Raw genomic sequence first — 16,174 nt, 5'->3', positions numbered from 1 at the left:
TGGGCTGTGCTGTGTGTGTGACAGTTGCCAGGTTGCTGAGCATGAGGGTTTCAGAGAGGTTAATAGAATATGGAAACAGCCTTACAAGAAGTCTATGCTGATGAAAATAGAAATTATTATTGAAAATAAGCTGGAAAAGTTCAGATAGGTGCTAGTTCTGTTTGTTTGCTATCAGGTGCTCAGAGAAGTGGCTGCTGGTGTCTCCTTTCTAGATTGGGACACTGAAAAAACAGATCTGGTTGAAGATGTTGCAGCTCATTACAATTAGGAGCACTGAAGTAGAAAGGCTTTAAAGATCACTTAACCCTCCAACTACTCTAAGTTCTGTTTTCTGCTGCTGGAAGCCGGGTTAGGGAGGTTAAACCACCACACCACAAACCAATCCTAGAGAGTCTTGAAATCCCAGACCTACAGAAAACCTTATAGCCCAGATTTCCCCTCCTCACTCCCCACATCATTCTGTGTTAATGAAAGACTGACCTTATCACTTACAGCTATGATCTAAAAGTGCTTTTTGCCACATGAGTCACCCCACCAAAACATTTTTTCCTGGCTTAAGAAGTATAAAAATTTCATTTATTTGTAAATAAAAATGCATAAGCTCAGCAAAAATAATTTCCAAGGAAACAATTTGCAGTTCATCTTCTGTACAGCCACACTCCTTGGAAACATCCTGACTGCTCCATTGACTCTGGACAAGCCCAAACCAACAACTGCCATAACATTGCACACTTTGGCTTCCCTGCAGTGATTTTTTTTTTTTTTGGCACATCCAGTTCAAAGACCACAAAAGCACTTACCTGACAATAACTCTGAGTTACAAGGCACCTTTACTGCAAACTGGAGAGCTTTGTTGTTGTGACAAAAAATTGGATTTTTGGCTTGTGTTGAATGGAGCTGGCAAATAGCTGCTTGGGAATGCTAAAAATACTGACACTTAAATACAATTAACATTGTATATATACATATAGAATGTTCTTCATCTGTTTGACTTAGAAAGTAAATCTGCTTTTACAAATGTTTTCATTTCACTTTGCCAGCTCAGAGTTTCCACATCAAATTACACTACCCACATTTCAAGAACAAACAGCTTTTCAGCAAAATGTTTTAATACAAACAACTCATGGGGTTATAGATTCTAAAACAGGGGAAAATGTTCCATCAAGTGAAATAGGATTCGTTAGGCAGGAAAACTAACTCAGAGAGATGAACAAGTAAAAGAATTGTGTGCTTGAACAGTAATTACCTTATATATCCTTACCTTACTCCAGGAAAGAAGAGAGTTGAGGTGAAACAGCTCCAAGTTACCCACAGGAGACTTTTAAAATGAGGATGTTGGCTGCAGCTGCCTCAGCCCTGTCCCAGGGATGCTGGGGGACCCTGCTTGGTGTTTCTCTGGGGGTTTGAGCTCTCACTTCTTTCTGGCTCAGACTCTGGGCTGGTTGGGGTGCTGCTGTGATCCTGGAGAGGCTCCCTGGAACAGAGGCTGGACAGAGTTAAAGGAATAGAGCAGGGATTTATTAAAAACCCTTCAAGGGATGCACCTTGGGCAGTACAAGAGCCTGGCCGTGGCTACACCCAAGATGGACTCAAGAGTCACGAGTTCTCACACTTTTCTAAGTTTTGTTCCATTTCCATCTTGGGGTTCACTGGCCAATCCCAGCTCCAGGTTCCCACCCTCCCAGATTCTCTCCCCAGTTTGCTGCTGTTTGCACTTTTTGGGGCTGAAGCTGCAGCAGTGTCCTTGGTTCTGGGGCTGAAAAGGATTGTTTTGTGTGGCTGAGCTGGGAGGAGAACTTGCTGACACTTTATATGAAGTTCAGAGTTATCCACTAATGCAGTACAGAGTCTGGAAAATCGGAAAGTTAAGACCTAAGTCATGAGTGTGTCCCAGCAGGGGAGCCCTTGGAGGAGCAGGAGGATGAGCTGTGCCCCAGTGACTGTGCCAAGGAGATCCCAGCCAGGCCCCCTTGCTGTGCCAGTGGGTGAGTTTAATCCATTAATTAATTAATTAATGCCCTTTGAGCCCTTTGCAGGTTGATTTCCCCAGAAGCCTTTTGCCTGTCCTTAGTGACACCTGGGGAGCAGCCTGCTGGACATTCCCACCCAGCCCTCAATGACAGCATAGGGTTAAAACATTTCTAAAATATGGGAATTGTATGCAATAGAGTCAGGGGGTGGAAAGAAAGGTTGGGTCTGGTAGGCCTGGAAAAGGGAGCTAGGCCCTGGGAACAAACATTGAGCTTTGTCTGCACCTGCATAATCATGATATGATAAATAATACAATTGTTAAATATAATGATTGTCTGGTAATTGAATATAATTGCAGGAGAAGCAGGACTTCTGGGCAGCAAATTAATATGGTTATGCAGAAGCTGATTTATTGTTTACTTTTTAGCTTTAATTATACATTTTAAGACTACAGTTCACATGATCACACATTTTTTGATTTGTGCTTCTATGCTGTTCATGTGCTTTGCACAAACCTTTTAGGTACAATGATTGGTTGCTGTTTAAAACTTTGCTGCTTACCTTTATTTTGGGTCTTTTAATCTGTTTTTCAGCTTTTTCCTTTTTGATTTAGTAAAATTTATGTTTTAGTGGCTTTGAAGGGTTTCAACAAGTTGCAGAAAAACACTTAAAAATGGTTTATTTTGTGCATTTGTTATATAAACATTGGTTTAAACTAAAAAGTATACAGAAAAACAGCTAAGCATGTGAAAAAACAGCAAAATATGCAGAAAAACAACTAGGCAGCAAAATATGGGAAAAAACAGCTAATTTTGTTTGGCTGGTGCATATGATACAGGCCATGGCCTGGACTTGTTCAGCATTACTACATATAATTATTGTTTAATCCTAATAAGAGTCATGAGAAACAATGTAATTGTAACAAGAATCATGAGAAAAGATGTTTGGGGGTCCTGATGAAAATTACAAGAATTCATGCTTGGGTAAGATCAATAATAGAACAATATGGGTTTAATAATTAATATATAGTTATGTAACAAAAAGGGTATAAAAACATGTCTATCTCAAATCCATGTGGGAATCAGATTTGGGGTTGTATCCCTGATTCCCAGAGCCCTTCAATAAAAGCACCTGCACATAATCATTCTGTGATTATGTGTTTCTATTAACACATTATTAGTGTCTAACATTATTAACATTGCTGCCAAGAATTCCTCAGGGAAACTGGTTTCTGCAAACACAGACCTCTGCTGGGAGGTGTCACTAACTCTTTGCTCTTAATGTCATGTGTAGGTGTGATGAACAGAGGTGGAGGAAGCTCCTGTCCTGCCTGGAGACCAGCAGCACCAAGGGGAAGGACCCTGGGGAGCCCTTGGGGAGAATCTCCCCCCTCACAGAGCAGCCAGAACTCAAGGGCCACCAAGAGAAAAGACTGGAAACAAACATGGAAGAGGTAACAGGTGCCAAGCAGAGTGTTGTTGGTGCATCTTTGGGGAGCTGCATCTAAATGTGTTTGTATTTTATTCATTCTGCTCTGTTGCTGATGTTTCTCATTGTGCTGCAGTTTGTCAGCTCAGCCATCTCCTGCTTTCTTCCAACACCTGCATTTCTACTGTGGTTCCTACCCAAAACTGCCTTTGGAGTTTCCAGACTTCAAATACTGTCCTTGATTTACTGAGGTTCTCCAGCTGTGGATTAAATGCTCCTCATATCCTAAAAGGCATCCAACACCTCTGGGAGCTGAATAACTTTTCAATCAATCCCTCAGGCTGGCTGAACCTCTGTTTTGGAGTAAATTGTCCCATTCACTCTTTTTTTTGGGCTTAGATGGATATATTTGTATCATAAATAAAAGATACCAGTCTAATATATCAATAATATAATAAAATATGAATTAAATTACTTCTCAGGTTATCAGCATGTACAACTCTCCTTGAGCAGAGATTATAACCACATTTAAACCATAAAACATTATAACCACATTATTTAAAGCCCCAGTGCTGTATCCCAGCAGTCCTGTGTGATCTCACTATTTAAATTCTGCAGACTTCAGCCCCTGGTGGGCACAGATTGAAGTGCCAGCAGTCTTTCTATGAAACAGAAATAGTGCATTGCCATGGTCTGCTTTCTCCTGTGCTTGTTCAGTATTTTATACCCCATCTTTAAACAAAGCAAAAAGCTTTCAGTAGTTCTGGAAGGATTATGTGAAGCCGTGAAATATTTAAAGTAAGGGTAAAATATTCAGCTTCTTTACATGTTGCCATCCTTTCTGTTTTACAGTGTCTCATATAATTTTCTCCCTTGACTAAACTAAAAGAGTTTGCTTGTTAGGGAAAGAAATTAAAACCAGAGTAAAATCCTATTTCTGCCTTACACAATTTGCAGTGTTCAATGGCAATTTATCCTTGCAGTATTCTTTAGAAAAACACAAAAGTTCCTTCTCTACTGCTTAGCATCAGTCCACAGGAAAAAACTACCTGCAGGTAGTGCCAGTTTTCTTCTCCTTTCTTCCCCATTCTGAGGTGCTCATCATCTTCTGCAGCCTCACACTGCCCTTTTTTTCATCTCTGCTGATGGATGGTAGTTCTGTGCAGCTTGTCTGGAAAAGCACCATTATGAACATATTAATACAAAATTCCAGAAGAGAAATGGAATCTGTTGCTCTTGGTTTAGAGGCAAGGGAGGTGAAGAAGACATAGTGCCAACTCACTGTGACATGAATTAAATAGCAGGAGGATGAATCGTTTTGAGCCTGTTAGGAAATTTATTTTTAAGCCCTTTTATATTAGCCAGCAGTTATAGGGGAGGAATGTGCTGCTACAAAACAGACAAGTAATAAAAAATTCCTGTCAAAAAGGTGACTCTCCTTGTAATCAACAGAAAGCAAATAGGAAGATTGAGAAATGCTCTCTTGAGCACCTTCTAATAAATGTATTGGCTTAATAAATAAACCACCAACACTCTCTCTGAAGCTGACAAAAGTGCCTTATGCATTGCTGTATATTCTCCTGTTTGGACCTGCTCAGTGGAAAATCAGACAAATAACAACAAGGCTAACAAGCAAGAGACTCAGCAGGCAAGTGAAGGGCAGCACTTTCAAATACTGATTAATAATTGCTCTAGCCTGAGGCTTGTAAAACCAGAGAATGAGGGAGTTCTGAGATTTATCATGTCTACAAAGTTCTACCTTCCAACAGCCAAATACTTAAAAATAGCTCCTCCTGAGGACAGGGTGGTGACCTGGGGATGGTGGATGGGGAGAACATGAGTGAAGTCTAAAAATAAAGTGTTATGCTGCCCAGTGCAGTGCTACAAAGAAATGCCAGTTATTTTCTGTACGAGCTTGCATGCATCTGGCAGCTTAATTAAAAGGCAATTCATTTATGAACTGCCATACAGGTCAGATGAGAAGTTCATCCCAATATCTGGAGAAAATCAAGGAGAAACAGTGGAGAGGTTGCTCCTCTTGGTGTTCCTCCCCTGGTTCCCCCTGCACCAGGGACAGACACATCTTCTGGTCTCATTGAATGTACAGATGATTGCTGTGTAGGAGTTGCAAGACACAGAGATGGTTGTGGTGAGGGCACTTAAATCAGTTTTGCTTTAGAGAGGGCAACAGGAGTGCAAAAGGGGAGAAAGCTGACCTAGCAATGCTAGTATTTAAGATATATAATAAATTTAATATTTAAAATTCCTGAATGACCTGCCTGCACCCAGTGATGAATGAGCTCCTGTTGTGCACAAGGGCAAAGCACTGGTTTCCTAACAGCTCCTGATACCTCACTTTATGTGACACATTGAAAAATCTGCTTCCCTGCAAGAGCATCTTCTGGAGTGAGCCCCATTTCCCACAAAAGGGGGGAACTCAGCTTTGCAATGCTTGGGCAAGAAAGGAAAAGCTCCAGAGCCTTCAGTTTGCTGTGTTCTGTGCAGGGGAAAGGCTCCTTGCTCGAGGAGCTGCAGCAGAAGGTGCAGGAGACAGAAATGCTGAGGATGGAGCTGCAGATGGTGGAGACAGAGAGGGTTCGGCTGTCCCTGGTGGAAGAGAAGCTCATGGATGTTCTGCAGCTGCTCCAGAAACTCCGAGATTTGGTATGGTGGGAGAGCAGTCCTGGGCTGGAATCTGGGCTTTGTAGTCCTCTCCAAACTGGGAACATGCTCATCCCTTCTGTGAAGGAGAAATCCTTCACAGCAGGACAGAATTTTACAGGTGTGTGCCCTGGGAGCTGCCTGGTGCTTGCAGAAAGCTTTCAGACCCCTTGGACTGGCTTTTAAATGCCTAGAGATCTCCTTGGAGCTGAACCCTCAAACTCATGACCCTCTAAACCAAAACTGAGGGCAGACGAGGAAAGCAAAGAAGTGAGCAATCAGGAAGATTCCAGAATATGTACTTTTCCTTCTAGATCAGGACCTTTGTTTAACTGCCTGCTAATGTAACTCTGAGTCAGTATTAAAGGGATACAAATCCCAGGGGAGTTCAGCAAGAATCCCCTAAATCCCTGGTAGAATATCCCTAAGAAACCTTCCCCATCAGAGCCTGTGGCTTTGGGTGTTGCTTCCCCAGCACATTCACCTTCATGTCTGAACTCCCATTCACAGCAGAACCTACCACCAAGCAGAGCAGTCCAAAGGCACACACACCCTGTCAGCACTAATAAAACCTCACACTGTGCTGCTGAGGCCGTGTGAAATCCCCAAAGTGCTTCCCACTCTGCCCCAGAAGAGGGAGCAGGGCCAGCTCTGCCTGGGGATAACAGCATCTTCCTCCCAGAATTGCTCCCTTCCAGTTCTCAAAGTTTTAGCAAGAACAGCCTGTCCCTGCAGATACAGACTCTCTAATTAAACTGATTGCAAGACCTTCTCCCAGAAAGCACACGAGTGTCTTGACAGCAAATTAGGAGAGTTTGCTTTTCCAGGCACTTTATGTAATGTCCCACCAGATTTCTTATGTAAAACCACCACTGAGAGAGACCATCCAAGTCCTGAGTAGTTTTTACAGGGCTCTCACTTTGGATAGTGTTTATGACATCTCAGATCCAGCCCTGCCACAGCACATTTGCTCTGTCCTTCAGCTGGGTCTGAGAAGACCCTTCCTAAAATAACACACTGGATCCAGTTCATCCTCCCACAGACCTGGCAGAGGACTCAGAGTTCTGCTCTGCTTACCCTCCTTGCCACCTACAGCTGTTTGGGCACATGCTCTGGAAAATTCTGTATTTTCCACTGAATAATTGTTACTTCTCTTTCCACAGCCATATGAAGGAATTACAACCCCCTGCAGACTGCTGCCTGAGCAGGGTCTAAGATAAAATGCTTGAAAATACAGCAAATATCAAATGAATCAGAGTTCAGTATCATTTTGCTCTAGTTTCCAAGTGCAAATACCCTGCACATAGATTTCTGTTGCATATCTGCAAACTGGTGAAGGACATACTTGTGCCATAATGTTGTTTTGTTTTTTTAAAGAACATATCTAAGCGAGCCTTGGGGAAAATCCTGCTGAGCACTTTGGAATCCTGCCATGACCCCCAGCCTGGTAAGAAAAAAATCACATCTAAAGACCAAGAAGCATGAAAAGTGTCCTTTTGGGACAAACACTGGGTAATAAATACACAGATGGGTAGGAAAAGGATATTTCAAATCCTGGGGTCCAGGCTGGGGAGAAGGAGGTAGTTTGCAAGAAGATAACCTATAGAAAGTGATTCTTTCTAGTCTGTGATGCATCAAAACCACACTTTCTAAATTAAATTTTAATTAAAATGTGGCCTTTGGGGGGTAATTCAGTATCCTGCAAATGTTTGTAGGGTTTCATTGATACAATGGAAAAATGACCAAGTATGTAAGGCTGCTGTTTCTCAGGTTTGCTACCCCAGTGTTGTTGATTTACCCATCAGAACTGTTCTGTGCAAAACCAGGTCAAGCCTGCGCTCCTCTAATAACAGCATTTTGTGCTCCTTGTGTGAAAATTAAACTTGCAAGCTGCTGTCCCTTGCCAGTGGTCTGGAGCTGCCTTTGCAGGAACTGTGCAGGGATCACAGCCCCAGGGCTTTGGTTTGATCACTTTGTTCCTATTAGCAGAGCATTTGTACTTACCTCCAAGGAATGAACATCCTGTCCCAGGAACATGGCTGGGAGGTGCTTTTAATAGGCAGGCAGCAGTCAAAGACAGGATTAGAAAAGACCAGATGTGGCCTGGGGGCTCAGTTTTAGAGAATATTATTTACAGGGATTTAGGGAGAGTAACATGGGAGCCCTTCTGGGGTTTGCAGTTTCAAAGCCTGTTTTTCCTCATGCCCACAATCCAGGGCACAGGCAGCCCAGAGCCAAGCTGAGCTCTTCAGCTGCAGAGGGAGCAGAGAAAAGAGAGCAAAGACTGACTTCTGTGGACTCCAGGACACCAACACAGAGAGAAACCACAGCTGAGCCATGGTTTGATGTTCTCCTGGCAGAACAGAAGGGGAGGCTGTTTGGATCCCCAGCACAGTGTCCAGAAGGTGCTGCCAATTATCCTGCACAGAAAGGAACTCCAAGGGATGCTGCTCAAAGTTCCTCCCTTTGAAACAGCAGCACAGCTCAGCTCCCTAAAGCTCCAGGTGCTGCTCTGTCCATTCACCACTGCCATACCCAGCTCAGCTGCTCTGCTTTCCACTCTCTGGCTGTGCACCTGGGGAGGGTTAAGCAGCTTTCCCAAGTCTTTGTAATCAAACATTTTCTCTGACAAGCCAGAGTGGATGGTTGGGTTGGCAGTGGTGCTGTGAAATAGTCTTTTTTCACACAAGTATATGAGACCTCAGTGGGCAGGGAGAAAAACAGAGAAGACAGTTGAAGCCAGTTTTGCTTACATTTTTTATGGGCAGGAACTCATTATTTGGTTACAAAATTTAGACATCTTATGATAACCACTTGAAAGGGCACCTATGAAGAAATGAGCCTGTTGTGATTGTGAAACTGCAGCTTCCTTTCTTTGTTGAGATGCTGATGTTTGCAATTTTCTTTCCCAAGGCCAAGCCCAGCTGTCTGAAGTGCTGGACACCCTTCAGCAGCAGCTGACAGCCTGTGAACTGCTGCACAAGGAGCCCATGGAGCAGGCAGAGAGCCCACAGTCCCTGTCCAACCCCCTGGTGATCTCCTGCTGAGCCCAGCCAGCCCCAGCACAGCTGCAAGGAGGAGGGAGGGACATTTGTCCAGCTCAGCCACACCTGGACTGGCCAGGAGTGAGGAAAAGGCAAGAGCATCAGCCTGGGCTGAGCACAGCCCTGCCTTCCTGGACTGCAGAGCCCAACCTGGGGTGCCCTGGGGCTGGACTGGCACCAAACTGTGCCCACTATCCTCACCTCATCCATATGGATTTACAGCTCTGCAGAGCTGGGACTGGGCTGGAACAAACCAACTGTGCCCACCACTCACCTGACCCACACATTCACACTCTGGCCATGCAGGGGCTGGGCACAGTTTGCAGCCTTTGTGGAATTCCCACTCCAAAGCCAAGGCAGCCTGTGTCATCCCTGGATTTATTGTCCCTTACTCTGCAAGTGACAAACAGTGATAAACACATCCAGGAGTGTGTGCCAGCAGTGCAGGTTTTAAGGGCTCTGTGTTTCTTACTCATTTATTCACCTTATTTAACTCTGAAGCTAGAGTTTTTTATTGCTCTGCTGAATTTTATATTTGCAATTACAGAGATGCCTTAGGAATATGCAGCAGCCTTTCCTGACAACAGTCAGATTTTACATAAAAAGCTAAATTTAAATGCTTGAAGATGGTCCAAAGCAATCTTGTTCCCAGGCTCTCAGGGAAAGGAAGGGCTGAAAAATTCACTTTGCTGTCGTTCATGCAGTGCACCAGTGACTTCTCAAGTTTCATTTCCCTCAATGCAGCTGCTGAGACACAAAATTAGGCCCCACATGCAGGTCAATTAATATAAAGAGCTGGGCCTAATCATGGTGCCATGGAATGTTTTAATCAGCAATAAAATAATTCCTGGGGCACAAGTAAAAAAAAAAAAAAAAAAAGGTTTCTTCCAAGGTGCTTTTGCTGTGTCATTCACCTGCCAAACAGAGGCAGAATTCCTAAAAGAGCCAGATGAATTTATGTTATTGAAAAAATGCACTGTGCATCTTTTAAGAATGTGAAACAATTCGCCTGAGATAATGCCAGAGATGAAATAAGATCATTCATTATGAATTTTTTCCCAGGAAAATGGTTTTTATACAGGAATAGGGTCCAAAGTGCAAGCTGGGGAGTAAGATATCCATTGCTTTCCATTCTGAACACACTGTGTAGCTCACACACACCCCCATTAAAAATTATGGCACCTTTCAGCCACACTGGGAACAAAAATTTATATTATTTAAATTCCATTTTAAAGGAAAGAAAAAAAGGTGTTATGCAAACAATGAAACAAAACTCTGTTCAATGGTGTTTTACCTTATTGGGTTTTTTTGTGTTCTGGGGTTATTTTATGTATTAGCAGAGGAGAATTTTAAGAATAGATGGAATAGGTATGTTGCTAATGTCCATTTTTCTTAAAGATACACTAGACAGGACATAGATACATAGAACATTATTCACCCTCTAAGAAAGAAAAGTGTCTCTTAATGCTAAATCTATTACTAACAAGATACCAGAACATAATATACTATATATATATATGTATGCTGAGGATGTACTGAGGTGTATGTTAGTCTTATATCCTACAGAAACAGCCTGAGTTGTGCCTCAGGTGAAAGTTTCAATGGGCAGAAATCAGATCCCTGCTTGGGTTCATTTGCTGAAAAAACCCATAAAGTGTCAGTTTTGATTTTGTGCAGCTCTCTCAGACTTTCCCAGGAATGAGGCAGAGGTGTAAGGAGGGGAAAAGCCAGGAAATCATGAAATGAGCCTGCTGTGTGTGTTCAGGTGGCAGGTGGGACATTCAGGAGCAGGATTCTGATGCAGGTGCATCCCTGGCTCTGGATCCTCATTTACTCTTGCAGTGTTTGGATTTGGAACCATCTGGACCCTTTTTCCTCTTCCCACATTCCCAAACCTGGCTGTCTATTTCTCACAGACTTTCCATTTCCTTAGATCTGCACAAACTCACTCCTAGTAATTAACTTTCTATTAAACCTGCAAACTGATCCTAAAAGGAAATCTGGATATTTTCTCCCCTGACCTCCACCTCAAAGTTTTTGGGTTTTTTTCCACAAAAAACCTTTCTGATTTGACTTCATCCTCAATGTCCTTTCCCCTCCCAACACCCTCCTCACTTCCCATTTGGCAAATTTCTCCCTGGGATAACCTCTGAGGGGTTCACACTTCCAGCACAAATTACATTTTTCAAGGAAAGTTTCCTCTAGCCATTATTTTTTAGTTTATAGGAGTCATTGACTATCAGTAAATTAAAGACCACCTGATCTCTAAAGTTGTTTAATAATTGTCCCACTTATTTATGAAGCTGTCTCTGGAGTATTTGGCTGTGAGGACTCATCCCAGATGTTAAACTGAGCCACAGAATTTTTGCAGCAGTTCAGAGTGGCCCAGTCCAGGCAGAGCTGCTCCCAGGGGTTCAGAGCATCTGAACATTTTGGAAGGAAAAACCCTTGGCACCAGCACTTGTGGAATTAAAACTCCTCCCTTCCATGATTCCTTTAATCTGGTACATGGTGGTGAAAGGGGCTGGGATTAGGAAGAAAGGAGCACTTTTGAACAAAATGGAATTGCTCAGTGTGAGAGTGACACTAAACCTTCACAGTGCCTGTGACATGTGGCATTACCAGCCACAGGGCTTCTCAGATTTATAATTTCATGGAGTTTAAGTCACTGAATCCTTTAGTATTTACATTGTCTTATTCTTAATAATTTTATGTATAATTCCCCAAAACACAAAAGCTATAGAGTGTGTTTCCTAGTGTGAAATTAAATTAAAATCATCCTTACGTCCTTAATTACACTTCACTTTCAAAAGACTGGGATTATTCAGAGGTCTTGGGTTTCTATTCTACTTTTCTGTCTCTTCTTTTTGCCTCAGCATGCCAAGATAGCACAACTTCATTTTGCCTCCTTAACTTTTTTGGAATCACCTTGAGGCTGAAAGCATCACACCCCAAACCTGGGTGGAGGTACCCATAGAAGAGCTCAGCTCAGCAAAGCAAAAACCCCCTTGTTTTATGCAGCTCCCTCACTTCTTCACTCAGAAGGGGTGTCTGAATTACAGCAAATTTCCCTCAAGGGAGAGTCACTTCTTAAATGGCAGTATTTCCTAAAATTCTTGTATTTTTCTCACTGTAACCATTTCAGATTATCTGGAGAATAGATAGACTTGATCCCCCACCCATTTCCAGACTGTAGAACAAAAGAAGAGAAGGAAAAGGCTCAGAGGATTTCTAAAATTCCTAAACTGGCTTTTTAGACCCAGTCACCAGCTGGACAGCAAATTCAATTCATGGCCATTTTCCCTCCTGCCAATACAACCTTGTTTTTGTCTACTGAAACTCCCAAAATGATAGCAGAGTGCCAGAATCAGCAGGAAAAGGTCTCCTTATATTCCCACCTCTGTCAAAACCCACAGCACAGAATACAGATTTTATGTTCAATAATAACCCAGGGAATAAAGCAGAATTAACTCTGCATGAAGAGAAGGATTTGGGGAGAGCTGAGAGCCCTTCCAGGGCTAAAGGGGCTCAGCAGGAGTGGAGAGGGATTTTCATGAAGGTGTGGGGTGAGAGGGCAAGGGGGGATGGCTTTAAGCTGGGAGTGGGGTTAGTTGGGATGGTGGGAAGAAATTATTTACTATAAGGGTGGTGAGGCACTGGAATAGATTGTCCAGAGAGGTTGTGGATTCCCCTGGGAATGTTCCCAGATGGGGCTTGGAGCAACCTGGTCTAGTGGAAGTTGTTCCTGCCCATGCAGAGCTTGAAGTTCCCTTCCAACACAAACCATCCTGTGATTCCATGAATATTCCACAAACTGTGCTGTACTGCTCCTGTGGGCCCTGCTCTACTCAGGGTGTAACTCCACCTCATCCTCACTGCAGGCATGGGCAGCCCAAATTCTTCACTCCAGGCAGCTTCACCTGGGACTCAAACCCCAGGGAGTTCCTGGGTTGCACAAACCAAATTACATCCTAAATTACTTTGGGATTCTGCCTCAAAGAGCTGTGAGGTAACTTATCTCTGTCAGGGAGTAAACAAGGACTGCAGGATGACATTGAAAAATTATCAGCATTCAAGTGGTTCCACCCACTTTGCACCCTGCAAAGCAGAAAGGTCATGAGAGCTGAGGGTTTGGGTATTATGGTTTGAGATAATTTCTGTACTTCAAGGTTTTATTGTTTGATAGCCTTGGTTTTTATGATTGTTTCTCATTGATTTTTTTTTTTTTTTTTTCACAATTACAAGTGGAAAAACGGTCTCTAACCAAGGTCCAGTCTTCTGTGAGGAATTTTCTACCTTGTACACTTGCCAGCAACAGATAAAGAAGAAAAAATAAGAGAGAGTGAATATGTGGAGGCTGATACAATTTGACTTAAAATCCATTTAGATAAAAAAACGTTGCTTTTAAATAAAGAACATGCAATACCCATGGGAGGATTTTTATGTTTCTGAGCTGATTGTGGGAATGAGACATTGCACAGGCAGTGCCAGCCCAGCACGAGTTGCTTTTCCTGCCAGGCTGTGCAGCTCCAGCAGCAGAGATCAGCTCTGGGGACAGCACAAGTCAGAGCAGCCTCTAATTGCTTATGAGCAAACATCTGTCGTGCCCAGGGCTGAGACAGCCCTGACTCATCCACCAAAGGATTGATGGGCACCAGAAACCTCACAGCTTTCCAGAGTCGTTTGAAAGTCACTCTCAAGTGGGCTCAGGTTTTCAGTGTCACTTTTTTCTGCCCTGCCCTGGCCAGCACAGAGCACATGGAGACCATTCCTAGGTCAGGGAAAGCAGCCCATGAGTGAGCAGTGAGGATTGCAGCAACAACTTCACATTCCTGCCATTCATGGGACACACGGACCCTCTCCCTGCTGTGGGCATGGGGAGGAGGCTCCAGCTCTGCTGTTCCACTTCAGCAGGGAAGCAAAACCACTGCCTGCTCCTCTGCATCCCTTGTAATGGAAGTGTAGCAGTTTGGAATTAGTGTTCTCCACCAATTGTGTGGAGAACATCACCAGCCCAGGAGAGAAGCCACCAGGAGGGAGCAGAGGTGCAGCTGGAGCTGCCTTCACTCATCTGGCTGGAGACACACACAAATAAAACTGGCAGAACCTGTAATTCAAGTCACCAAATCAGATTTAAGGAGCTATTGAACTGAACAGCAATATATTGAGGGGAGAGAGAAAAGAGACAGGAAGAATTTCAAATCCTGAAATATGGAAATACTTCAGAACATAAGAGGTGAACAGCAACAAGTGTGGCTCTTCTCTGCTCAGAAAACACCAATGAACAACTGATGTAGGAAAAAGCAATTTAATTTTCACATCAACTGCTAGTGAACATTAACCTTAAGTATGAAATCAGGATGTCCAGATCTGCAAAGGAAGTGCCTTAACAAGACACTCTCTGGAAAGGGAAGAAAGATAAATTTTTCATATTGCATTGATAAACCTGGAAATTTTCATTCTGTGGTGATAATTTTAACCACAATGAGTTGCTCTCAAGAGTTAAAGTCTGAATTTCCAGTTTATGTGCAGGGCACAGTCTCAATCCCAACAGCCACAAGTGTCATTTTTTAATAGCTATCATCTGTTTTCTTTTTTGAAACTCTACAGTTTGTTGTGTGCTTTTCCCCCAGTCAGGAATAAATAGTGCATCCAGCAACCTCCATTTCATCAAAGGAAATTGTTGCAAGTCACAGTAGACTGACCTCAACCCAGAGCAATATTTCATTGACTGCACAAGTCATTCCCAAACTCCCAAGTGCTGGGCATGGCCATGATCACAAACATTGAAAAGTATAGGAAGAGAGGAAAACAACAGGGCTGGGACTCTAAAATAAATCACACTTGGCAACTCTTGAGTCTACAGGAAAGGAGATTCTACTGACAAGAGGGAAACCTCTCTAGAATAAGTCAGAAAAATCTGCATCCCTGCATCACCAGAAACTCTACCTTTGACAAAACATCTCTTTAAGTTCACTTAAACTCTTCCACTGAATCCCATTGTGTGATAAAAAAACCAATGTCATGAGAATATAAACTGGCTTATAATGCAGAGGCCTTTAAAACCTTGGTTTTCTTTATTGCTTTGCTCATGCAAGAAAACAGCAACTCCAAGCTTGCTAATCTGTTCCTATTTTTTAATCATAAGGGAACCTAAAACTAAAAATTAGAAAGACTTTTCAAATCTTGCAGGACATTTGACATTGCCTTGTAATCAGATTTAATTACAAAAATCAGCATATGGGTCCAGAAACCATTGCTACTAGAAATGGAAAGAATTAATTCCAGCAATTTGTATGAAATCTCTGGAAACTCCTCACTGCAGATTCACCTCATTCCCACACAGATGGATAAACACCACAAATAGTTCTAAAGCTGCATCTGCTGTTGAATGATAACATTATGGAGACCTGGTCATAACTCCTGCTGAAAATAAACAGCTGGAGATCTCTGAGGGACAGTGGAATTGTAGTTTATGGCTGACTCATAAATTGTCACACAAGCAAAGGGCAAATGTAAGTCACACTTTCCTTTCTTTCTTCCCCATCATTCCTTGTCCAGCCACTGCCAAATTAAAATTTCTGTGCAAGGTATAGCAGTTATGGACAAGAAATGCTGATTAATCCCTTCATGGCCCGTCTATGACCATGTTACAGTGCAAGGGTGCTAAATAAAGCCCCCAAAAAAGTCTTGGAAATATTTTACACAATTATGAGAAGAGAAATTACCTTGGTGCAGAGAGATTAACCTCTGCCCACTCAAAGCAGTGAGGTTGGGAGTACACAGTGTGTACATGAGCTTTGGGGCACCCCAAGCCAGGGCCAGCAGAAAGCCAGGACACCCTAAAAGTTGCCTTAGCTTGTGTGAAAAAGGATAGGATTTTCTTGCAATTAAAAAAAAAAAAATCTGGCTTGAATAATAAAGAGGATAATTTTTATTTCTGTTCAGAAAAAAAATCAAGAAGAGGAAAAAAAAAAAAGAAAAAAGTCAAAGTTACCAGACAACAGAGGAGAGAATGATGTCACCATTTCAACAGAGTTGACACTTAATAGAATCCAGTCTGGCAAGTG

At 42.7% G+C, this 16,174-nt stretch overlaps 1 protein-coding gene across 1 annotated transcript in view; it reads left to right on the top strand.

Annotated features, from left to right (window-relative positions):
- The window catches only part of LOC130258319 (EF-hand and coiled-coil domain-containing protein 1-like), a 36,334-nt gene extending 22,801 nt beyond the window's left edge, over positions 1-13,533 (top strand). Inside the window, exons 4-8 of the mRNA XM_056501582.1 lie at positions 1,898-1,985; positions 3,265-3,424; positions 5,905-6,063; positions 7,438-7,507; positions 8,974-13,533. Coding sequence (XP_056357557.1) covers positions 1,898-1,985; positions 3,265-3,424; positions 5,905-6,063; positions 7,438-7,507; positions 8,974-9,107 — 611 coding nt within the window. The 3' untranslated portion in view covers positions 9,108-13,533. The remainder of the gene's footprint in view (positions 1-1,897; positions 1,986-3,264; positions 3,425-5,904; positions 6,064-7,437; positions 7,508-8,973) is intronic.
- Positions 13,534-16,174: the final 2,641 nt, after the last annotated feature.

The sequence above is a fragment of the Oenanthe melanoleuca genome, chromosome 12, assembly GCF_029582105.1.
Source record: "Oenanthe melanoleuca isolate GR-GAL-2019-014 chromosome 12, OMel1.0, whole genome shotgun sequence".
Classification (NCBI taxonomy): Eukaryota; Metazoa; Chordata; class Aves; order Passeriformes; family Muscicapidae; genus Oenanthe; species Oenanthe melanoleuca.
The sequence above is the reverse complement of the archived record's forward strand: the minus strand, read 5'-3'. Positions and strand labels throughout refer to the sequence as shown.